Source organism: Protopterus annectens, chromosome 12.part0 (genome assembly GCF_019279795.1).
Source record: "Protopterus annectens isolate FY-2018-M chromosome 12.part0, PAN1.0, whole genome shotgun sequence".
Lineage (NCBI taxonomy): Eukaryota > Metazoa > Chordata > Ceratodontiformes > Protopteridae > Protopterus > Protopterus annectens.
Window position 1 is genome coordinate 400,387,923 of NC_056746.1, and position 26,097 is coordinate 400,414,019.

Sequence of the window (26,097 nt, forward strand, 5' to 3'; positions counted from 1 at the left end):
GTCAGAGCATCACGTATGACATCTGACAACCTTGACTATGCCCAGGAATGTTCAATGTTAACTAAGTTGTTTTTGGAGAGGGAATACCCTTTAGAGTTTATTGAAAATATCAGTAAAGAAGTCAAGGATGGCAGGGAAACTATATACATGCCCATCTTGGCACAGGCAATGTGCCAAAATTTTCTGTTTGCTAGTGAAGTTCAAGATCTTAATGAAGGTTACAAAACAGTATTTGTCACTGATTATAGTGCCAATTCTGGTGTTATCAAAAGAATAGTTGAAGAATGGGGTTATTTTTGTGACATTGCAGACCTTACTAATTTAAAAGGGAAAACCATGAGAACAGTTTTCCGTAAAGGGAGAAACATTAAAAGTATATAGGTTCATAGGTTGGTACTGGGCTGGAGTCTCTGGGTCAGGAACCTATCCCTCCAGCATGTTTTGTTTATTGTGATGACAAGGTTTAGATCCCTGGAGCGTGTAGCTCTGAGGGATTGGGATTTCTTTAAGTGTAGCATGTCCAACAGCTCTGGGTTTGACATGGCCTTGTATGTTAAGCAGAGATCGCCTCTGAGTAGACGATATGCGACAGAGTATAGCTGGAGTTTTTTAAGGCGGTCAGCGTAGGGCATCTGCTTTAGGCCTGTGATTCTTTTAGTGAGGTATTTCTGAGGCCTTTCCAGTTGTTGCAGATGTCTTGAGAGGTACATACCAAATGGGGCATTGTATTCTATAATGGGTCTAATGAGGGATGAGTACAGTGGGACAATGACCTCCTTTTTTCTGGATGAAAAGCCCTTCGTGATGAGGTGTGCCACATAGAAGGATTTCCTGACTGTTGTGGCGATGTGGTTATCGAAGGTGAGACCACTGTCCACCTGTGTCCCTAAGTCTCTTATCACACTTTCTGTGTTAGTGTACTGCCACCTATATGGTAATTCATGGATACATGTTTTTTTCCCAAAGGGGATAACAGTACATTTCTTGGCATTGAGCTTGACCCCATGGCTCTGGCACCAAGCATCTGTTTCTCTAAGGCCCTTTTGTAGAGTATCCACATCATTTGGGGATTCAATAATGGCTCCCAGTTTGCAGTCATCTGCAAACTTTGTTAGCCAGAGTCCCTTAGTGTTGACCTGTACTTCAGAGAAGTAGATGCCAAACAAGAGCGGCCCCAGGACTGAACCCTGAAGTACTCCACTTGTCACTTGTCTGGAGCTGGATTTGGAGTCGGCTACTTTTACAGTGTGGGTTCTATCAGTAAGCCATTTAGCAACCCATTGGGTGACATAGGGATTAATGCCCAACTTAGTAAGTTTATCTATGATTCCAGAGTGGGGATGGTGTCAAAGGCCTTGGCAAGGTCTAGATAGGCTGTATGGACCACCTTACCCTTGTCCATGGCTCTGGAGACTGATTCAAAGAAGTCAATCAGGTTCAGGAGACAAGATCGGCCCTTCACAAACCCAAACTGGGTGGGGTCCAGTGTTTGAAGGTTGCCAATGTCTTTGTTTATAAGTTCCATGATAATACGCTCCATGGCCTTGCAGATGAGGCTTGTCAGACTGATGGGACGGTAGTTTCCGGGATCCAAGGTGGATCCCCCTTGTGGATTGGGATAACTGTAGCTCTGCGGCACTCAGTGGGCACGAAACCTGAGGTAAGGCTATGATTAAACATGACACTTAGGTGAGGTGCCAGTTCATATTGTAGTTCATGTAGTACACAGCCCGGGATGTCATCTGGTCCCATGGATGCTGTATTCTTGGCTTTAGAGAGTGCGTTTTGTACCTGTGTGGCCGTTATTACTGGAATTTGACAATCTTCCGGTATTGAGATGGGCCATTTAGGGGGTGAGAGGGGGGGTGAAGTTGGCACTGAATCGATCTGCCAGGATATTGGCAATATCCTTTGGATCAGTATATTTAATGCCATTCTGTTTTAGCTCAGAGCAGATCTGAGCATTGCCATTTAGATTCTTGACATAGTTATAGAATGCTTTGTGGTTGTCTTTGGAATCTTTGGCAATTTTATTTTCGTAACTAGCTTTGGAGGATTTTGAGGCATCTCAGTTTCTTACTGAGGCTAGTAAGGGAGTTTTTTGCATCCTGGGATTTTCCTCTTTTTGCAAAAGTTTCTTCCTTTTGTTGTAAAGTTTGTTTATGGCAGGGGACCACCAGATTGGCTTCCATTTTTTGGATGACAGCATTTTGGTTCTATTTGGGATGGCACGATTCATGCATGAGTGGATGTGCTCGTACAGTGCCTTAGTGTAGGATTCAGCAGTTGAACTTTCAGTTCCCGTCTGCATGGGTGTTATGAAGTTTGTCACTTCTGACTTGAGTAGCATGAAGTTGGCTTTAGAGAAGTTTTTTATGGTGGTTTCTTTACTGGGGGGGGGGGGTGGGATGTGGATGTTAAGGGTGATTAGCTTATGGTCAGACCTGACTAACGAGGGGGTGACCATAGGTATGGAGCATTGATTTCCCATGTTGGTAATGACCAGGTCTAGGATATTGGAGCCCCTGGTGGGACTATGGATTAGTTGATCCAGGGCATTGGAATTTATGAATTGCAAGAACCGTTGCGCAAAGGTGTTGGGACATGAGTAGTTTTCCCAGTTAATGGCAGGGTAGTTAAAATCACCCAGTATTAGGGTGTTTGGTTCTATCTTAATATTTTCCAGTATGTTTAGAAAGGTGTAGTGAGAATCTTTGGGTATGGTGGGGGATCTGTAGTAAGCTACAATTTGGATTGCAGTCTTACCTAGTGTTAGTTGCACTTGGAGAATTTCAGACACATTGTGTTGGCCAACTAGCCTGGTGGTGTGAATATCCTTGGTGAATATTGACACTCCTCCACCTTTAGTGTTTCGGTCCTGGTTTGGTGGCCGAAAAGTGTGGTAAGAGTTGTAGCCTGGTATTGCAGGGGTGCTCTCTGGAGCCTTGAACCAGGTCTCAGTTACTGCACAGATATCGATGTTCTCCATTTTTAGGAGTGCCTCGAGAGAGTGCATTTTGAGGTTTAGACTTCTAGCATTGAGTAGCATTACCTTCATATTGGAACAAGAGATAGGGACCAAAGCATTTTCCAATCAACGAAGAGGCACATACAGATGTGGGGCTTGTGTACAATGTAAACATATAGCACATACAGATAAAATTTATATTCCAGCCAGAAACCGATGGATTACTGCATCCAATTATTCCAATTGTAATAGCCAAGGGCTGATTTATTTGAGTATGTGCCAGTTTTGTCAGGGGTTTTATGTAGGAAAAACGGAGAGACACCTGAAGCGTAGGATATATGAACATTTATATGAAATACAAAAACATAATCCTAGCAATGCTTTGTATCGGCATACCTTGACATGCCAACAAGCCAAATTTGTATTTTTTGTACTTGAGACACGTATAGGGACAACAGAGGGGGTCCATGGGAGACCAGATTAGAATACCGGGAAACCTACTGGCAGGTGTTGCTGGAAGCTAACGGACCACCTGGTATAAATGACCATATATCCATTGCACCGTTATTAAGGTTGAAAGCTGCTAAATTGTAAATTTTTATGTATGCATAATCAAATGTAATATTACATGGTTGTAACATTTTTTAAAAAAAAAATTTATACTTGTACAATTTTTTATCATTATGCGAAGACGAATATTCAATTTATACTTATTACTTATATATATGATTTTTATATAATATTCATCATGTACTTTTTAAATAATATTTATACAGTATGTTAGTAGTCAAGAATTTAACCCAGTATACACATGGGTCTCAGTTTTTTTAGACTTTAAGGATATGATATCTTGATACTAGGTATTTCAGAACGTTTGCCTTTAAAAATTAATTAGAAGGTTCTTAATTGATTAAATGAAATACTATGTTTGTGTAATGAATTTTATATCTGAAGAAGTCGGGGAATTACACTGACGAAAACGTTGTATTAGTTTTTATTGACGTTAATAAAATTACTGTGGTTGCGGTCTCTCTACTATCTGATTTTGGTTCTGTGTTGTGGATTTTATCAGAAGAGCCTCCGGTTGTTTTCTTTGCTAGCAGATTACCCAAATGTAATGACTGCAACAGTGAATACACTCAAACATCTACATTTATAGTAAGTGTGCACAACTGTACTTTCCAGTGGTTCCTCAGATCTGTGTGGACCCAGCATTCTCCGACACTAGAGTACCAAGTCCCCCTCATTCCTTGTCTAAAGAGGGAACTGCTCTGGTGGATCCATCAGATAGCCCTTAATCCAGGGCTACCTCTGCTCCCTCTCACCCCAGTCCTGGAACTCTACGCAGATTCATCAGACGTGGACTGGGGGGCAGCCATCGGCAGATTTACAGTTCAGTGAGTTTGGTTCCCCTCCCAGAAAACGGAACACATCAACATCATGGAAGTGCGAGCGTTGTTCCTAGCTCTGCAAGCATTTCACCCTTTTCGTTACCGGGGCCTTCTCAAGTGTGTGTGTGTGTGTGGGGGGCAGATCAGTCTCCTTTGCAGGTCGGCTCTCCTGGTATAGGAATGTCTTGCCCAATACCACATGACTGTTCAGGCAGTGTACAGACCCTCTAACTGGAACCTCATGGCAGACTCCTTGAGCAGGTCCTTGGCTCAGTCCCACGAATGGATGCTTCACAGGGATGTGTTCCTGGGCATAGTCCACCAATGGAGTATTCCTCAATTAGATTTATTTGCCTCCCTTCTGAACAGGCAAATTCCAAAATATTGTCGCAGAATCTCAAGTCTTCTGGTTTGTAAAGTAGACTCCCCCCTCCCGTTCTTGGAAGGGGATGTTTCTGTATGTATTCCCTCCCCTTCCTTTAATCGCAAAAGTCCTGTTCAAGACTCAACAGGACCAACCAAAAATGTTGTTGGTGACTCCCTTTTGGCCAAGACAGAACTGGCTCCCCCTTCTCCAATTAGCCAAGAACCATCACCACAAGTTACCCCACAGAGTAGCCCTTGTCACACAAAACAAAGGATCCCTGATACATCCACACATCATTGCTACAACTGACACTGTTAGTGATAGGATTCTAATTCCTTTCTGACACCTGTCCTCTGCAGGAGGCCAGAAGACTCAATACTAGAAAGTCTTGCATTTCCAAATGGAAAAGATTTTCGCTCTGGTGTCTCTAAGAACCAAGACCTACTTAGTGGGAACCCCAGTGGTTCTGTCTTATTTGTGTGAGTTGCTCTCTGCTGGCTTGGCTTATTCCATTGTCAAAGCACATATGTCAGCTGTTTCTGCTGGTCTGCCTCTGTCCTCCCCCCTAGCATCCAGATTTGAGGTGAAACAATTTCTTAAGGGCGTTTATTCACATTAGGCCTCCCAAGAAATCTGTTCCTCCTCCTTTGGACCTTAATTTTTTTTAGAAAAATTGACCCTGGCCCCTTTTGAGCCTGCATCTTTAGCCTCCTTAAAACATTGTTCTTGGAAAACTGATTTATTAGTGGACTTGACTTCAGCTAGAAGGATGTCTGTGCTGCAAACTCTTATGGCTTCAGCCCCCTTCTTGGCCTTTCGTAAGGACAGGATATCCTTGAGAACAAGTACTACTTTTTATGCCAAAAGTGGTTAATGAGTTATCCTTAACCAGTCCATTCAGTTACGTACCTACCTTCTTTCCGTCTCCTCAAAACCACAGTGAGAAGGTACTGCAGTCCTTAGATGTGTATAGACAACTTAGATTTTATCTGGACAAGATCAAAACCATCAGAAAATCTGATCAGCTATTTGTGAGCTTTCATCCCAGGGATCTGGGTTTACCTGTTTCCAAGCAGACTATTTCTTCTTGGATTTCTAAGACTATTTCCCTTTGGAAAGGGCCTCTCCATCTGTGAAGGCCCATTCTACCAGAGCTGTAGCTTCCTCTAAGGCATTCTTCACGGACTTGGATAACAACGCAATCGTTGATGCAGCCACCTGGTCTTCTATTCCTACCTTATTGAAACATAAACTGGATTGCTTCTCTAGATCCAGAGCCAGATTTGCTAAAGCCATTTTACATGGCTTCATTGAGAGCTCCTCTGTTCCTTCCTCCTCCCTTCCTTGAGCTTTGGCACGCTCCCTCAGGCTATGAATACTCAATTAAGTGAATAGAAGGACATAGAATAGTTGTGTAAAGTCTTGCCATAACCATAGATGTCCTTCTCTTCACTGCTGCTGTATTCTCTCCCTACCTCCTTTCCCCTGGTCTGTTTTGCTTGGATGACCACACAAATCCTTAGTCTTGCATTCCTCCTGGATCATTCAATTCTGAGGATGGTACATCTGTATGTCGCTTTTATGGCCCATATCCAATGGCAGGCTATATGTGATGTGCGGCATACCTGTGAGTAGTATAAGAATTTTGTATACTAGCCAACATCTGGTCACCTTCTGGCGACAGATCTCCTCAGGTTATGAATACTGAAGAAGTGAAGAAAAGGACATCTGTGGTTTTGGAAAGATCTTACACAACTATTTTTTCGATGCAGAACAGCAGCCCTTCCAGCAGTTAGAAAATGCAACTTTAAATTTTAAAGAAGTGCAGAAAAAGAGGAAATATCACGGTAAACTTTCACAGTGTATTGAAAATGAGCAATGTTATTAGAGAATTTCATCTGTGCAGGGCACTGGCACAGTGAGCAGCTCTGTACAAATGTGCCAAAGTTTATACCAGCACTAGAAATACAGAAAACTGACTATTGAGCCCTCTGGCTAATAAAACAACTACACTTGGAGGCCTTATGTACACTTCACAACTCAGGTAGACCAGGCAAACACCTGCTGCCACTAGATGAGTAATCCCAGTCCTCCTAAGGTAAATGCACCATAGAAGTGTCTCTGGAGTGAAATGCTACCACAAACAAACTTAAAGAAATGTAGTAAGTAATTCAGGATAACAGGAGTGTACTTTAAACAGCTTTTAAAAGTGTGATTATTTAATAATAGTACACTTTTGTAGACATGAGCCAAGAAACACTTAATTGTTAAATGTATAAAGGCAGTAAAAACAAGGTAAGATGATTAATAAGCCCTCTGACAAAACAACTATGCAGGAATCTCTAGTGTGTTTTCCCCAACTCCTACAGACCAGTCTACCACCCGATACCACTAGATGGAAAATCATCTGTCCTTTTGATGTAAAACGCAAAAAAGTGCGTGCTAGAGTGTAAAAATACTCCACTTTATGTAACTGCTGACTAGGTAATGAATGCAGAGAATTCAAGTAATGGAAAAGCTAATGAGAGGCAAAATGCACTTTTTTTAAATAAGCACATGGGAAAGGAATAAATAAATTCCAGTATCGGTGTAAAAGGGAGGAGCTTATAAAGCTCAATTTACAGGAAGGATGGGCAGCTTAAAAATCACCAAGGTTAAAAAGTAGATCAAGGAATAGCAGGGGGTGGGAAAATAACCAGCAGGGAGTTGCCAGTAGTGCTCGTGTTTGTAGGCCTTGAGTCTAATCAGAAAAGAGGAGGCTACAGATATACTCTAGTATTTAAGTATTACTCAAACAAATTAACCAAAAAAAAAAAGCATGTGAAATAAGCAGCATGGGTAATTTCAAGTGTGTGTGCGCCGCATAAAACAAACACTAGGCCAAGCAGGTTTCTCAAAACAGAAAAAAATAGAGCTGCTTTGTTTTACCTATTCCATCAGTTAAGCAACTTGCAGACAAAGATCCCTTCCCCACCAGCAGGAAGTCACAACAGTGCTTGTAGATTTTGCATGCCCAGAGTCTTATTAGAAAAGACCTGTCTTAGTGCCCATGGTTCACTCAAGCTTCTCACATCTATATCTGTAGTGATTACTTTTTCGACCCCATCATCCTGAACTGTGCTAATTGGCTTAGTACCGAAGGTCAGTAGGCTGCAGGTACTTGTTAATAGGTTAGTGCCAGTCTCTCTACCAGTGCCTTCTGGGCAGTTCAGTACTGTGTTTTCCAGTCATTTGGATGAGACACCATTTGATAGCCCCTTGGTGTCAAAACTTGGACTGTTGGACTCTGCACTGAACTTGTTAGTGCTGACACCATCACATTACAGATGTTTTTGGCATCGACCTTCGGCGTTGGCCTGCAAGCGATCAGATGTAGTTCAGAAGTAGCTGCTCTTGTCCCTTGATCCTTCCTAGATGTCTGCATTGACATTGGCTCAACCTCAGGATGACCACATATATTTGAGCTTTGGTCCTTACTGCTCCCTTTCTAGGAATAGACAAACACTTCAGGGAGATGAAAGCGGTATCTCACTTAAATTCCTAAGGAGTCCCCTCTGTTCCCAGGAAGTGGTGGTTAAAAAGCATCTGGACTCCTCTACATAGTCTTGAGTTTTGGATGCCCGCTCTTAAGGACCCTTTAATTCAGATACAGCCTTAAACTGATGTGTTGGCAAGGGTCTTAGTCAGTTGTCCATGTTTCCCTGGAAAAGAGAGATCATGCAGGGGGCTTTCTGCACTATTTTATCATGCTGCCTTCTTGGGCAGTCATTTCTGCAAAAAAAGATGGTTTCTGTTGTGCTGAGGACTTGTCAGGAATCCGTAGTAGTAGCAGCTGTGCTGAAGAGACCAGACAGTATTGTCCAGCCTTTCAAGGACTGCAGATGTTGGAGTAAAGCTGCCTTAACCAACGCCATTATAATGGCTGCTGCTGCCACCCTAAAAATTAACCCTTTAAGGAGAGATGAGCATTTCAGTCCTCTGACAAGGAGTCAAAGACATTGGACTAATTTGAGAGGCACATTTTTTTAAGAGCTTGTTACCTTTTAATTGCTGATGCTTGTAATTTGCTGCCAGCACAACCTTGCAGAACTGGCATTTGATATTTATATAAAAACACACACACGTCTTCATAGGGCAGAGTCCCAGGTAGCAGTGAATAGTGAATGTGTCTAACCTCTGACTCCTGCACACTGCAGTTGAAGCAGTTCATGCAGCAGGAGTGGATGTTGTAATACATTAACATGCTTAACTTGGGCATTGCTGCTTTGCAGGCAGTTTTAAAGGGTCATTCACCAAGATGACTCCTATGAAGGGTCTTCTGTCTCTGGTCTGCAGACAGAAAAAGTAACCAGCACAGGTGAAAGAGAAGCTACAGAAGAGTGAACAGGAAGGCAAGGTGCTCAGTTTCCATAAACCTCTCCAGTCCTTGGACCTTTGCCCAGAACTGTAAGAATGATTGGAATTTGTGGTTCAGAAAAAGCCAACCTCTATTTGAGTAATGTTCTCTGCTGCAAAGGTTACCCTAAAGGCAGAGATGCTTTGCAGTATCAGGAGTTCAACTGCCAAATCCATGAGTTCTTGCCCATCCCTCCCATTCTGGAGGCATTGGAGGGGGTCGCACTTCCCTGCATGGCAGGCTGTCACACAGTGCAAGTGGCTTTGGGAGTTACTACAGAGGCCACGCAATTCTTTTTGTACCTCCCTCTTCCTAATCTGTTCTGTTCACTTTCTCAACTTTTTCACACAGTCAGAAGGCTGTGCCTAAACTTGATGTGACAAGCTTCTCGTGCAAGAGATCCAGACACTGTTCCATGTAATTATTGGCACCCCCCCTCAAGAAAATAAAGATCTCAGGCCAGTCTTGTACTTTAGAGTCCTGAATTTGTTCTTAAAGTCTTTGATCTTGGGGCACTCTGATGTTCTTTGTGTTTCACTGTTGCAGTCATTACATTAGTGTAATCCTGCTGGCAGGTTGCCCTCACTCGGCCTGAATTCCAAAGTCTTGGGTCTTGTGTCGGCTGTCGTCACCCCTTCCCTGACAGGTCGTCAGGGGTATAAAAGAAGCAGCCGATGCCATTTTCTCCTGTCTTTCTTGCCGCGCGGTCCCCGAAGCAGAAGCAGTTCGCAAGTGCCAGTCGGCAGACTCCTCAGATTTTCGAGTTCGAATTTCAGATCTGAAGTCTTCTATAAAGCTAAGTACCCCATTGGGGAAACTTTTTTCTTGCTCCAGAACCGATGTCAGAAAAAGTTAATTGTATTTCTTGTGGGAAGCAAATACCTCATAAGGACTTTCACTCTCACTCTTACTGTGTTCCTTGCCTAGGCCCTGATCATAATTTTCTGGGTTGTCGGTTTTGTGCTAGATTTAACCAACGCACTATTAAGCGTCGGTATGATTTTGCTTTAAACTACTTTGGACGCAGATTTAATTATCCAGAAATATTGTCGGAAAGCCATCAGACTACTGGAGTTCACAAAAAAACGCAAAGAAAAAGAAAGACAGCTGAGGCCCAAAACCGATGACGAAGCTTCTCCTAAGCCAGTCGCCGGTTCGCTGGTTCTCAGTGAGGCTCTTTCGCAGCCCCTGACTACTGCTAGTTTAGAGTCGCAGGCCGTTACCGACTCCCACGTGGAGTCAGCCATGCCGCTGGAAACTCAAGGTATTGGAGCCTCGGACACTAATCCTTCAGATGGGTCCGGAGCTGCTGAGCAGGCACCGGCTTCTGAGGGTGTATTCAGACCCAAACATCTATACATTAAACCGACTTCAAAGGCAAAGACTAAAGCACCTTCAAAGGCAAAGAAGCAACCACAAGAGCCACGTTAAATCTCAGACCTCCATGCCCAAAAAACAGATGCTCAAAATGGCCGAAGACTTGATTACCTTGATCAGGGGTTCCCATCCCCCTCCTGATAAGAGGCCTAGGCAAGAGACTGACTATGAAACTTCAGATCAGGTTTCCATTTCTTCTGATTCCTCTTCTGATCAGGAATATTCTTTTCCCCCCTATGAGGATTCTGATGCTGAAGAATCCATACCTTCAGCTTCTCCTCCTGAGGATTATTCTTTTGGGGAAATCTTACATACCATGAGGGAGCATTTCCACTGGGTGAGCCAAGATTGTTCAGAGCCTAAAAAGAGGCTCAGGGATTTCCTGTTACTACCTCAGCACAAGCCGCTAGCCATCCCTCCTGTGTTAGACATTGTAGATGTGTTTTCGGAGTCTAGCCTTACTCCTGACTCCTTACCTCCAGCTCCTGTTAAGCCTGACAGATATTACAGGGTTCCTGACTCGCATAAATTCCTTTTTAAAAACCCTGCTGCAGACCCAGAAACTATTTCTCAGGGTCCCAGGGGGTGTTAAGGCTTCCGCTGCAAAAAACCCTACCCCTTCTGACAGGGATTCTAGGGCACTGGATAGATGGGGGAAAAAAGGTTTACACATCTGCTACCTTGGCTATAAGGGCCTTAAACTGTCCGTTTCATATGCTCAAATATCAGCAACATGTCATGACATTGCTTAAACAGAAAATGTTGTTAAACTCTGAATGTACAGAAAACAAGGAAATGCAGGATATATTGCATGCAGCTGAACAAGTTGGAAAGCATACTTTGCAATGTGGTTTTGATTCTTTAGAGGCCTCCTGCAGGGCCGCAGTTACAGGTTCTGTAATTAGAAGGCATGCTTGGTTAAAGGAACAAAATCTGCCTGATCGTGTTAGTTAAATTGTTAGATGCTCCTTTACAGCATGATTCTTTGTTTGGTGTTGAGGCAGAAGAGGTGTTAAAGAAAATGGAGGACAAAGCTAAATCTATGCAAACTGTCAAAGATTTCTTACAAGTACAGCCACCTAGGTTTAGTAGACACTGGCCAACAAAGAATTTGTCCTTTCCTGTGTCAGACAGACCTCAAAGGGGCAGACCCAGATGCCCTAGAGGCAGATCCCAGGCGCAAGGTTCATACAGGTCAAAGCAATGGGGTGCTTCTACCTCCAAAAGTGGAGAAGACAAATCACAACCTTACAGGAAACGGTCCCAATGACTTCCCCCTGCCTGCACCAAGCACTTATTTCCTGGCAGCGCCCTTAGGGGGAAAATTAGCACTTTTTTCTCAAAATTGGCACATTATAACCCAGGACAAGTGGGTTCTAAATATCGTGTCACGAGGCTACAAGTTCCATTTCCATACCCTGCCAAAGGCAAACTGTTGGCCAGATCTGCCAAAAAAATCAATGGGCAGAGGCACAAAAACAAGTCTCATCCCTCATGGACATGAGGGCCATTCAGCAAGTGCCAGAGCAAGAGCGGGGGCAAGGATTTTACTCAAGACTGATGTGCATGTTTCACTGTTGCAGTCATTACAATTGGGTTATCCTGTTGGCAGGCTACCCGCAGTCGGTCTGAATTCCAAAGTCTAGGTCCAGCGTCTGTTGCTGTCGCCTCCTCCCTGATGTCAGTGCGCCAGGGGTATAAAAGATGCAGCAGGCGCCATTTTCTTCAGTCTTTCTTGCCGCACGATGCCCGAAGCAAAAGCAATTCGAGATCCGAAGTCTTCATTAAAAGCCAAGTACCCCATTGGGGAAATTTTTTTCTTGCTCCAGACCGATGTCAGAAAAAGGTAATAATTGTATTTCTTATGGGAAGCAAATACCTCATAAGGACTTCTATTCTTACTGTATTCCTTGCCTAGGCCCTGATCACGACGTTGCGAATGGTCAGTTTTGTGCTAGATTTAACCAACGCACTAAGCATTGGTACGATTTTGCATTTCACTATTTTGGCAGAAGATTTAATTACACAATGTCGTCTCATAGCCATCCGACTACCGCAATTCAAAAGAAATGCAAAGAAAAAGAAAAGGACAGGCATCCGAGGTCCAAAACTGACGACGAGGCTTCTTCTAAGCCAGTCGCCGGTTCTCAGTGAGGCACTTTCGCAGCCCCTGACGCCCACTACTTTAAAACCGCAGGCCGCTTCTGACTCCCACATGGAGCCGACTAGGCTGCTGGAAACTCAAGGTATTGAAACCTCTGAAACTATTCCCTCGGATGGGTCCAGAGCCGCTGAGCAGGCATCTGGCTTCTGAGGGTGTTTTTCAGGCCTACACAGTTGTATGTTAAAACGACTTCAGCTTCAAAGGCAAAGACTAAAGCACCTATAAAGACAAAAACAACTACAACAGCCCCATGGACAGGCCTCCATGCCTAAAAAACAGATGCTCAAAATGGCCGAAGACCTAATTACTTTGATCAGGGGTTCCCATCCCCCTCCTGATAAGAGGCCTAGGCAAGAGACAAAATATGCATCTTCAGATCAGGTTTCCATTTCTTCTGATTCCTCTTCTGATCAGGAATACTCTCTTCCTCCCTATGAGGATTCTGATGCTGAAGAATCCATCCCTTCAGCCTCTCCTCCTGAGGATTATTCTTTTGGGGAAACTCTGCATACCATGAGGGAGCATTTCCACTGGGAGAGCCAAGATTATTCAGAATCTAAGAAAAGGCACAGAGACTTCCTTTTACTACCTCAGCACAGGCCCCTTGCTATTCCACCTGTTGTTAGACATTGTAGATGTATTTTCAGAGTCCAGTTTGACTCCTGACTCTCTGCCTCCAGCTCCAGTTAAGCCAGACAGATACTACAGGGTTCCTGATTCACATAAATTTCTTTTTAAGAACCCTGCTGCTGACCCAGAAACTATCTCTCTGGGTCCCAAAGGGGTCCAGGCTTCCACTGCAAAAAGCCCTACCCCCTCTGACAGGGATTCTAGGGCACTGGACAGATGGGGAAAAAAGATTTACACTTTTGCTACCTTGACTATAAGGACTTTAAATTGTCATTTTCATATGCTTAAATATCAGCAGTAGTTTGTCACTGCTTAAACAGAAAATGTTGATAAATTCTGAATGTGCAAAAAACAAAGAAATGTTGCGTGTAGCTGAACAAGTGGGAAAGCATACTTTGCAATGTGGTTTTGATTCTCTGGAGGCCTCCTGTAGGGCCGCTGTTATGGGTTCTGTCATTAGGAGGCATGCTTGGTTAAAGGAACAGAATATGCCTGATCATGTTAAAGCAAAATTATTAGATGCTCCATTACAGCATGATACCATGTTTGGTGTTAAAGCAGAAGAGGTGTTGAAGAAAATGGAGGACAAAGCTAAATCTATGCAAACAGTCAAGGATTTCTTGCAGGTACAGCCTCTGAGATTTAGCAGGCACTGGCCTACAAAGAATTGGTCCTTTCCAATGTCAGACAGGCCACAAAGAGGTAGATACAGACGCCCTAGAGGCAGATCCCAGCACCAAGGCTCATACAGGTCTAAACAATGGGGTACTTCTACCTCAAAAAGCGGAGAAGACAAATCACAGCCATACAGGAAACAGTCCCAATGACTTCCCCCTGCCTGCGCCAAGCACTTATCTTCTGGCAGCACCTTTAGGGGGAAAACTAGCACTTTTTTCTCAAAATTGGCACGTAATAACCCAGGACAAATGGGTCTTGGATATAGTGTCACAAGGCTACAGTTTCACTTTCACACCCTGCCAAGGGCAACGGTTTGCCAGACCTGCCAAAAAATCAATGGGCAGAGGCACAAAAGCAAGTGTCATCCCTCATGGACATGAGGGCCATTCAGCAAGTGCCACAGTAAGAACAGGGACAAGGATTTTACTCAAGACTGTCCTTGGTGCCCAGAAAGGACAAAGCGTGGAGACAAATACTGGACCTATCTGTTCTAAACACATATCTGGATATTCCAAGATTCAAAATGTTGACTGTGCAGCAGCTTCTGCCCATGCTGGGCAAGAAGGCTTGGCTTGTGACTTTAGACCTAAAAGAGGCATACCTGCATGTCCCAATCAGACAATCGTGCAGAAGATCAGATTCATAGCTGGCTCAATGCACTACCAATTCTCTGCACTGCCCTTTGGCTTATCTACTGCGCCCAGGGTCTTCACATAATGCTTGGCTCCAGTAATTGCATTTTGGAGAGAAAGAGTAATACAAATACAGCCTTACTTGGACGACTGCCTTATTCAAGCAGAGAACAAGGACATTCTGCTACATCATCTGGCGTTTGTAAAAAGATTACTAACATGCCTAGGGTGCACAGTAAACAAAAAGAAATCAAAACTAGTACCCTCTCAAAAGATAATATTCCCGGGTGCAAGCTTAAATACAACTGCCCAGATGGCTTATCTCACGCCAGACAAACTAAGGCAACTGACTACTTATTTCAGAATATTGGCAACAAAGACCCAGTTATCTGCAAGAAAAATTCTGCAGGCTTTGGGCTTCATGGCATCCTGCATTCTGCTAATTCCATATGCAAGACTGCATATGAGGAAACTTCAATGGCATCTAAAAAGTGTTTGGACTCTACATTGCCACAGCCTGGAAACAATAATTATCCTCATTCTCTGCCTGCAGCAGGAGTTTCGATGGTGGGCAAAGGCCTGTCACCACAACAAGGGGCAGCCATTCGCTTTACCCACAGCCAGGCAGATATTAACAACAGATGCATCAGATTATGCCTGGGGGGGCCCACATGGCAGAAAGATGTATTCAGGGCACATGGTCCGCAAGCCAAATGCAGATACATATCAACCAAAAAGAGATGCTAGCTGTTCAGAATGCCCTGACAGCCTTCAAGGATCTACTTCATCCGGGACAACTACTGATAAAGACGGACAATACTACAGCCATGTGGTACATAAACAAGCAGGGAGACGCTCATTCCTACTCCCTATGCAGACTAGCCATGACTTTGTGGGACGCAGCATTGACTTACCAAGTACATCTACAGGCTCAATTCCTGCCAGGAAAGATAAATACTCTGGCAGACAAACTAAGCAGAAACCTCATGGATCCCCACGAGTGGAAATTGGATCCGCAAGTCTTCAGCATGATAACAAGGAATTGGGGATGCCCGGACATAGATCTATTTGCCTGCCCTCACAACAGCCAACTACAGAGATTCTGCACAAGGACTTATCATAAGCAAGCATGGAAAGTGGATGCTCTATCTTTCAGCTGGAAAAACTTAACAGTATATGCATTTCCTCCACTGCCTCTCCTCCCCAAGGTACTGCTAAAAGTCAGACAAGAGAAGCCAAAAATGATACTGATTGCCCCAGACTGGCCCCGCCAGCACTGGTACCCAATCCTAAGGAATTTGTCTCAATACCCAGCCTAGACATTACCTCAAATTCCTCACTTACTGTCCCAACACAACAATCAGATCCTGCACAGCCAACTCGAGACCTTAAATCTGGCAGCATGGCGGATAATGTAGTCGTTCAAAACACACCTCTCCAAAGCGGTGAAGGATGTTATTTTGGAGGCCAGGAGGCCTAGTACCAGAAAATCTTATGCTGAAAAATGGAAGAGATTCTGTGCTTGGAACCAGGCACAAGGGATTGACATGACTGTACCAAATATTCCTCAGATTTTGCAATATTTAACTGAGATGCTGGACAAAGGCCTATCCTTTTCATCAATTAAGATTCATGCCTCTGCCATTTCAGCTCATTACAATACAGAGCCACCTATTTTTTCTCATCCTTTAAGGCAGTACCTCAGAGGAGCCAAAAACGTAAGGCCTCCAAGGAGATCACCAATACCTGCATGGGACCTCAATTATGTCTTGGAAAAACTCACCCTGCCTCCTTTTGAGCCAGCCGCTACAGCTGATATAAAATTGTTATCATGGAAAACAGCTCTGTTCCTAGCAATAACCTCTACAAGATGAGTCACAGGCACTCATGGCTGTGGAACCTTTTATCATTTTCCATCCAGATAGGGTCTCTGCCGTTTTGGCTCATTACAATGCAGAGCCACCAATCTTTTCTCATCCCTTATTAAAACAGTACCTCAGAGGAGCCAAAAATTTAAGGCCTCCAAGGAGAATCACCAATGCCTGCATTGGACCTCAACTATGTCTTGGAAAAACTCACCCTGCCTCCTTTTGAGCCAGCTGCTACTGTTGATATAAAGTTTTTATCTTTGAAAACAGCTCTGCTCCCACCAATAACTTTTGCAGGACGAGTTTCAAAGCTACAGGCACTCATGGCTGTGGAACCTTTTATCATTTTTTATCCGGACAGGGTCTCCTGAGGACAAACCCAACATTTATGCTTAAAGTGGTATACAGTGTGGCTTTTAACCAAACCATTCATTTGCCAACTTTTTATCCAAATCCACAGAACAAGGGGAAAGAATTCTGCATTCTTTGGACTTGCACAGACAGCTTAGATTCTACTTGGACAGAACCAAAGTTTTCAGAAAGACAGCGCAATTACTAGTGGCATATGCTGCAGGATCACAAGGAAAGGCTATCTCAAAGCAGACTATTTCAAAGTGGATAGGCCACTGCATTAGTTTCTGCTACTTATACCATGGCAAGCCGCAAGTGCCTAAGGGCATTAGGCCACATTCCACCAGAGCTGCAGCCTTTCTCAGGGGAGTACCAATCAAGGACATTTTAGAGGCAGCTACTTGGAGTTCAGTGCACCCCTTTACAAAGCACCATCATCTGCCACTCTACTCTAAATCCAGGGCAGGCTTTGCCACTGCAGTTCTGCAGGGTCTCATAGCCGCTCCTAATGCTGTTCTCCAAACCATAGCTTTGGGAATCTACCCAAATGTAATGACTGCAGCAGTGAAACACGAAGAACATAGTACAGTTGTGTACACTTACCATAAATGTAGATGTTGGTGTATTCACTGTTGCAGTCCAGGTTACCCACCCGCCATCCCCCCTTTTCTTCTGATGGAACCGATCTTTCCCTCTCTGATTTATACAACCTATGTGATGTATTTGCTTGTGGATGAAGGTAAAGTTTATATTGCTGCATGTTATTTTATATAGATATAAATTTTGACTACCATTTTTGGGGGCACCTGACAATCTGGGGCAAGAAAAACTAAAGAAAATGGCATCAGCTGCTTCTTTTATACCCCTGACGTCAGGGAAGGGGCAACGACAGCTGACGCAGGACCCAAGACTTTGGAATTCAGGCCGACTGAGGGCAAGCTGCCTTCAGGATTACTCTAATGTAATGATTGCAACAGTGAATACACTCGAACATCTACATTTATGGTAAGTGTACACAACTGTACTTTCATCCATGTGCATAAAGAGAATATGGGATGTGCTTGTTGGATTTTTAGGATATCTACTTGCATATCATAGTCAAGGATAGGAACCGGTTGCTTTCACTTCAGGGTCATTCTGTTTGGTTTTATCACAGCCTCCAGGGTGTGCAGCAGATGATTGCAGCCAGTCTTGGGCTGATGGAAACCAGTTGCCAGGGCCATTGTTTCCGTGTTCTTAAATGACTGTTTTTTAGATGCATTTATAAGGGATGCTCAGTATTTTATTTCTTGGGGAATTTAAGTGCAAACCTGTGAAGTCTCAAATTAAACCATCTCAGACTATAATCTTCATCATCTGCCACCCAAACACTTAGTCCTGTCTGTCTGGAGGGACTGTTTAAATGGGACAAGTCCCTTAATCCAGGTATCACTGACTGCTGCTGTCTTCTGTAGCACAAGCAGCATTCTGGCTGTAAAACTGTGGCGCTCATGGCAACAGGTACCTAATCCCCTTTGCAAGATTTGTGGGGCCTGCAGTGGAACTTAATAGTGTAGTGGAGCATGAACACAGACTGTGCATATGTTCCAGTTAAGATTTCCCAGGTGTGTTGCAGCCATTTATACCAGTGTTCTTTCTAAGGACAGTCTGTTTACTCCCGTCTCCCTACCCATTGTGACTCACCAAGGATACTTCTGCCCTGGAGTGGGAATGACTTTGAGGTAGATAGTCAAATGGATGTGGGTACAGGAAGAGACTGATATGCATGTGCTTGTCTTGGTAGTGATGTACATTTCACAACACTTCCTCCCTGAGGTTGTGACAGTCATCCACAAAGATGGTATATCAGTGGTTTTAGTACCTCATTAAGCAGGGGGGAATCAAATCCTCCAACACTCGGGAAGCCATGCAGCTGTGTAAATGGACCATGTTGACTTATTGCTTTACAGTAGCGGCATATATCCCCAACTACTGCCAGGCAGTGCCATGTGAGTGATCCCTCAATCATTTATGACCAGCACTGTTTTTCAATGCTGAGGCAAGCCCTGCTGGAACTTTGACTCGCAAAGTCATGGTTTAGCTCCTCTGAAGAAAGCCAAAATGAGTAAGACATGAGTTTGCCTCATAGCTCCATTCTAACCTTGGCAAGTTTGGTTCCATCTTCTGTTGCCTAGTGTAATAGAGAAGCCTCCCCATCCAACACAATACAAAGGTCTTCTAATTTGCTAATCTTATAAGCCTCAACTTGTTCCAAGTCTAACCACATGGTTCCTCCAGATGTTCTTCATTTACATCACTGCTTCAGTAGTCCTAGTCCTTGCAACTGGTACTTGGACTGTAGGTGCCCCAGTGCATCCCAGCCAACTTCTAAAGCTCAGGAGTCTTTCTGTTTGCATTGCATATGCCTAGCCACTGTGTGTGAGTATGATGTTATAAAGAGGGCATCTGCCCACCCCATTCAGAACTTTGCTTTCACAAGTATGTGTCCTGTTGACTTCCTCTTATCTTCTACATGATTAACCAGTTCAGGAGCAGATAAGTACCTCACTGGGGACCCTTTCTTTCCTTACTGCTCTGTTTTCCTAGATACTTGTGTCTAAGAAATGGAGAAAATGGCTTTGGTAGACAAATTCTCCAAAAAGATTACCACATCTACTCTGAATACTGTTTGGGAGCAGATCACAATGTCTGTGTGTCATCTGCCAGGGTTACACCCAAAAAAAACTTTAAGGAGTAGGCTTTATTTCGTATTCAAATACTTTGAGTGGAAGATACTTTGTCTTGGCCTCATCCACAGTGGTGGCATCCAGACTGTCTTCCTCCTCTGAACTTCTGGAAAAGAGTGCAGAGTCCTTCCAAGTGATCGGAGGTTCTGAACCAGCACACTCAGACCATTTGGGTGTTTTTGCAGCCTGTGGATCGAATAGTTGCTCCTCCCCAACCCTCTAACCCTAACTGATGTTGGGTTGGTCTGTCCAGACTGATCCTATTAGGAGTCCTCCATTTCACTTTTCCCCTTGGATGTGCAAGGCAGTCCTCTTCCATTATGTGCTGTGTGTCTGAGTATGCTGTTGTAAATGTGTCGTCACTGTCGCTAGGAAGAAGGGGAAGAGGTATGGTGTTGAAGTCTGGCTTTCCTGTACAGAGGACTTCCGAAAAGGCACCCCAGTAGAAAAGACCCTGAAAGCTAGACATTTCTTCTTACTTGACTTCTGGCAAATTTTTTCCAAGCTGGTACCTGGTAGCTCTTCCACTTCTCTGTCGCTCTTTCCTAAGTTCCTCCTGAGTCCTGGTCTGGGTTCATTTGAAACCAGTACTAGCCCTGCAGCCAGGCATTGAACCTTCAGTGTCCCCCTCTGCTAAAAGGAAGAGGCGCTCCTTCCCAGTCTAACGTTGAGTGCTGGCTTGAGTACCATTTTTTGGTAGCCCTCACCTCCGCTAGGCAAGTCACTGAACTACAGACCCTTATAGTCACCCCTTCCTAATTTTTCATAAGAACAGTACGTCTTGGAGGGCCCGTCCTTCCTTCATGCCTAAAGTGGTAAATGAGCTCGCTGTCAGTCAGGATATAAATCTTCTGAATGTCTTCCCTAATACACAAAATAAGAGAGAGAGGACTCTTGATATGCATATATAATTCATATTCTGGGTCTGTGTTAGTTCGGCAAAAGATATTTTCAGCTAGCACTTGTTCATCTACACCTAATCAGCAAAAATCACTTCCACGATTTGCAGAATTTTCCCAGGGCAATGAAACAGTTGCTATGCAGCACAATGGAACCCACAACACACTAAGTCAAACCCACACAAGTGGGGGCTGTTTGCCCCCCACCCCCTGACCATATCTACCAACTCCAAGGTCTCACTATAGTGGGGAAAAGGGCAAAATTGTGTAGTTGGGCAACTACTTCATTACCCTGGGAAAATTCCACACATCACAGAAGTGATTTTTGCTGATTAGGTGTCAGTGAGGAGGTGTTAGCTGAAAATATCTTTTGGCCAACTAATACAGTCTTATCCAGATATAAGATGGGATCAACGGGTAGCAACAAATCTGATCAAATGTCTTTCCAAGATTCCAAGTTAGAGAACCCAGTTTTTAAGCAAACTGTTGCTAACTGGATTTCTAAATAATTTACCTTGCTACACTCAGCATGACCAATCTCTACCTACTCCAGCAAATACGCATTCTACTCGTGTAGTGTCCTCATCTGGAGCCTTTTTCAAGGGGATGGACTGCAGAACCATTCTATTAACAGCTACTTGGTCTTTTCTACATACCTTTATCCAACATTAGAGTGTAGCCTTTTCTAAATCTTGAGTAGCATTTGCCATGTCAGTCCTGTCTGGATCACTGGACAGTTGTCTGCCATCCACTCTTTCATAAGCTTTGGGGACCACCCAACAGTTTGAAACACTGCAGCAGTGATCTATGGAAAGAAATTGCGTAATAACTTATAGCAGTAGCTGCCTCACTGATAATTTTCAGTATTCTCTCCCACCCTACCTTCCCCATTTTTTTTAGGTTTTCTTCCTTTTCCTTGTAGACAGAGGAGGACCACTGTCTTTCTGCCTCTTCCCATCTTGGCTAACCATTTTGTTTTGTCAGTTGGGCTCCTACAGGCTTACTGGTTTGGAGATAGTTTGAGGTTTTACACTCCTATATCTGCTTATGTACCCTTATGCCTGCGGGCTTTGGTTGTGTATTGGATCTATGGCTCTGTGGAAGACTATAGCTTTGGTACCATGTCTGGATGTCTGGTTATTTAGCAGGACAACCCAATAGTTTGGAATACTGCACCAATGAACAGTAGAACATTTGCTGTTATGGTAAGTTCTTACACAACTGCACTGTCATTATGGCAAGTGCATAACTTTCTATTTCTTGCACATACAGAGGTGAGATCCACAAATTTATTAATCATACAGGATGTTGCGGTTTGGTTCTCTGGTTATATATGCTCTGAAAAACGTTTCTGCCACACTAGTGCTAGCTACTTAAAATGCTAGTATCCTTTGATTAGCATTTACTGTTAAGTTATATAATGCTTGTATAGGACAATGTAGTTAATACTTTTTTTGTCCTCACCCTTCTGTATTCGCAGAGGTCATTGGTAGTTTGAACCACGAGAACAAAGTGGATCTCAATAATCCGGAATATACAGTAATTGTTGAAATAATAAAAAACGTATGCTGCATGAGTGTGGTGCGGGACTATGTGCTGTTCAGGAAATATAATCTACAGGAAGTGGTAAAGAATGCCAGTGAATCGAAACCTGTGCAGTTGCTGCATGCTCACAGTGAGGATTTAACAAATTCATCTGAAAAGGAAAAACATGAAGGTCAGAACAATCAAGAGCAAGAAAAAATTGAACTTCTAGACAATCCAGGACAAGAAGTGTGTGGAGATTCAGGGAGTCAGGAACATGGCACGGCAACAACAGAAAAAAACAGCACAGATTTGAAACAGAGTTCATAGAGCAGTCATAAACTGGCTTTTCATACCAGCTTGCCTTGAAAGAAGAAACTTGATTCTCTTATTTTGTCTTAATTTTCCCAGTGAAGTTTTAATTACTTTGGTTGCAATTGACACATCTGAGTTTAATTTCTTTAAAAAAAAAAATAATAATAATTTTTTAACTTTTGAGAACTAGGAGATGTTTAGCTAAATTTTTTAAACAATTCCCACTACACTGCTTTGCATTTTCCCCATTATCCTGTTTCTGTTCTATGTTGAATTGATGGATATTGTACTGTATTTGTGCAGGTTAATGCACAAACCTTTAGCATTTTTTGTCATAATCTCTATAAGGTCATGGTGTAGTCAAATCCTGTCCTGACAGTAAGTGGACACAGCACAGATAAACTCCCGTCTTGAACATGCCAATTCAGCATAGGCATGAATGTTGTGTCTTGTGGTCAATTTATAAAATATGACTATGACTTGTCTCTGTAGGAGGAAAATGGAGCCAAAACATACATGGACAGATTTTAGTCATCCCAACAGACATGAACTGAAGAACAAAATGCTGGAGTAGCAGTGCTAACCTGTGTGTGTGTGTGTGTGTGTGTGTGTGTGTGTGTGTGTGTGTGTGTGTGTGTGTGTGTGTGTGTGTGTGTGTGTGTGTGTGTGTATAAATATGAGTGTCCAGGGTGCAGAGATTAGGATAGGGACAGTAGCATGTGATAACTCTGGGAGTTATAGTTTAAGGGGGAAGATTAAACAAAAACGGTGCCAAATGTCTTGAAACTGAAGTTTATTACATTGTGAATGGCCTTTTTGTATTGCTAAGTGCTTGTACTTTATTACTTTAAGTACAGATTGAACTTTAAGATTAAATGCTGGCAGGAGTTTTAACTGCCAAAGAAAAAAGCTTGTTTGTTAAAAAAAATTTTTGCAAGACGTTTGTATTTTTGACACAACTTTTTCAGAGTTAGTGCATCTCCCCTGTGAAAGAGATTACTTTGTGAAAGCACATGCTTGTCTGGCAGGCCTCACCCCCTCAAACAAGTCTGTTTATTTTATAAGCTTATTTGGGGACACATCCATTTTAAGACCTATTCCAGTTTTTCCATATAGTCCCACAGTGTTGGCTTCACTGTATCATGTGTTTTTCACTGTTTCTTCCTTTTTATGTATTAGTTGACCTTCCTGCAGTATCTCTTCTCTATTACCTGCTTTTGGCTTCAGCTTCTTTCCCTATTCCCTTTACTTATAATTGCAGTGTTTTTCCTTCTCCTTTAAAGCTCGCCTTGCTTATGTATTTTTCAAATGTGAATTAACTTTCTTATTCAGCATAGGCATAGAACTCAGTCACCCTGAATTTCTTATCTTTAATTGCTACCTCCCAAACTTTAATTGGTAATACTCTTTGGAGTCCCTACTATAAAGCTTTATTGCCAAAGGCTGAGGCTTTACAGAGAAAATGTGCAAAACAAAACAAATTCATGTTGTGTGGGCTGAAGTACAAGGATGGGCTCAATAAGTCGGTTCATTAGTATACAGGCAAAGATGAGGTCATAGTTTCATGGTTAAATACTCTTGATATTTAGCCAAAGCACCATTTGTAGCCTAGGCTGAAGATCCTAGAGGTGTAGTTACCCTTGTATATGAATACATACCTAGTATTAACCCCTTCCAGTGAGAGCTTGAGGGGCTAGAATAATTTATTCCCAGTCTTGACCTGTTTCAGTGAGGGCTTGAGGGGGCCAGTCCTAGAGTGCATTTACAATTGCCCATCCATTCGTCCAGGTTTCATTCAATACAGAGTAGTTCATTTAATACAGAGTAGTTCCCTGTCCCTCTTTATGTCCAAGGGAAGTCTGTTCCATAACAAGGGACTTTTTTCTTTTTTTCACCGGCAGGTCCTGTTTATGCTTTGGTGGAAATTTAGATTTCTTGAGCAGGTGTTTAGGGTAATGATCAGCATTAGATTACTACTGCAGTAGTCTAAGCTGTTCAGGTTATATCCTGCAAAGGGTAAAGACTACTGATAATCTTAACAAACTTAAAGGGTGCCTTCCACATACTCCAAGGAGCTTGAAGAGCTCGGTATAAAAAGTAATTGGAGTGCCAAAAGTATCACAGCTTTTCTTCCTGCTGAAGTGCACCCCTTCTGCAGAGTTTGTTAAACTGATGGTCAGCTAGCAATCCTTCAAGGATGAGTAGACCAGTCCCCTTTCTCAGACGTCCTTCCACTATTTTATTTTTCTGAGGAAAACTATTTTTTTTCTGTGAAACTAATTTGCACTCTGCAAACTTTTTTTTTGTACTTTGGACTGTCATTCTGTTTTACTACTGTGAATGCTTGTGGAAATGTGTTTAGAATTTTCTTATTAAATATATGGTTTGTGGGGTGGGACATAACACTGGCACTGAGTGCAGCCTCCTAAACAAACAGCCTTTGAGGTTTCCTTTGTGGTTGGAGCTATGTAGCATTTACTAGCCTCCTCTGTTCTTCCTTCCTCGGTCCTCATGAAGATAAAAGTTGTCAGGGAGGCTTTGTGTATCAGGCTGGCTCTGGTTTTGCCCCTGCCACCAATCGTTGACTCTGGTATGGCCAGATTTTGTTTATCTTGCTAGTAATTTTCCCCCTTATCCTTCTAGTGTGGAACCTACAGCCACTAAGGACTGAGAGATGGGCCCACCCATATTGTTGTATGGTTGCCTTCTATGGGTAAGGAAGAACCACTCTTGGCAGTCTCTGGCGTTAGGGGTGAAAGTCTAGGCATATTCGGGGAAAAGGGAACTTGAGTCCCAGGATAGTATGCCTGATTTGTGTTGGTCCTTTTCCAGAGAGTTTCAAAAGGAAAATGTTTGTTTCAGTACACAGGAAAGATTTTTTGGGATTTGCTAGGGAATTAACTTCCACTTTTTCTTATCTTTTCTGAAGCTGAAATAATGTTTGTCCTTGTCAGTATTGCAGCACTGGGACTTCTGCTTTGCAAAAGCACATGGCTGTCCAGATTACCAGTCTTTCACTATCCTCCTGCTGGAGGACTTAAGTTTGTCTTTTAGGATAAATGTAGTATAAAGTTGTGTTGGCTGGTGCCATCTTCTAGTCCACTGCTCTAGACCATGTATGTGAGCTTCATCAGTCTGCTTAAATTGCCTGAGTATTCATAAAAGTACCCTTTTTGTGATCTTCCTTTAGTTATTTGGTGCCTATTTTCATGTTTAATGATGGTCTTTTATGTGTGGAAACAAATCCCCTACAAAGACTTCTACTCCTGTTATCTTCTGTTTAGGGTCTCAGCATAATTTGTCTTAACTTCACCTTTTGGGATAGGTTGAACAATAGGACCATTAAGTGTAGAGCCAGATCCCTCCACAGTGACTTGGCCTTTAAACACTATAGTATTTACCAGTTCCCAAGCAGTCATCCCCAAAAAGTTTAAAGACAAGCATACAAAAGACAAGAATACACTGGTGGGCACAGTCATTTCTATATCCCAAGTCCCCAACTTGTTTAGTAATTTGCCAACTCAAGTGAGTCACCTTTGTAGCTCCCTGGTCTGTTGCCTGTTAGGCTCAAATCCTTTGGCACCTCCCCTCTGGAAGCCACTATGAATTCAGCATAATCCTTGTATGCCAATACCAGACCATCGGTTTGGTCCAAAGCCAATAAACAGACCATATCTTCCATTGCCAAGATCTTGGTGTTAGAGGGCAAGGAAAGAAATCCTTTGGTGATAACTAGGGAGGAAAATACCTGGGAGCCAGACTTAGGTTGTGTCTGCCTGCTGAAGGTCTTCTCATGTGCCCTGAAACTAGA

At 43.1% G+C, this 26,097-nt stretch overlaps 1 protein-coding gene across 2 annotated transcripts in view; it reads left to right on the forward strand.

The window, feature by feature from the left end:
- THUMPD1 (THUMP domain containing 1) overlaps positions 1 to 23,077 on the forward strand; it is a 197,814-nt gene extending 174,737 nt beyond the window's left edge. For both annotated transcript variants that reach the window (XM_044089499.1, XM_044089500.1), the window contains one exon: positions 21,928 to 23,077. In XM_044089499.1, coding sequence (XP_043945434.1) covers positions 21,928 to 22,301 — 374 coding nt within the window. In that variant the 3' untranslated portion in view covers positions 22,302 to 23,077. The remainder of the gene's footprint in view (positions 1 to 21,927) is intronic.
- Positions 23,078 to 26,097: the final 3,020 nt, after the last annotated feature.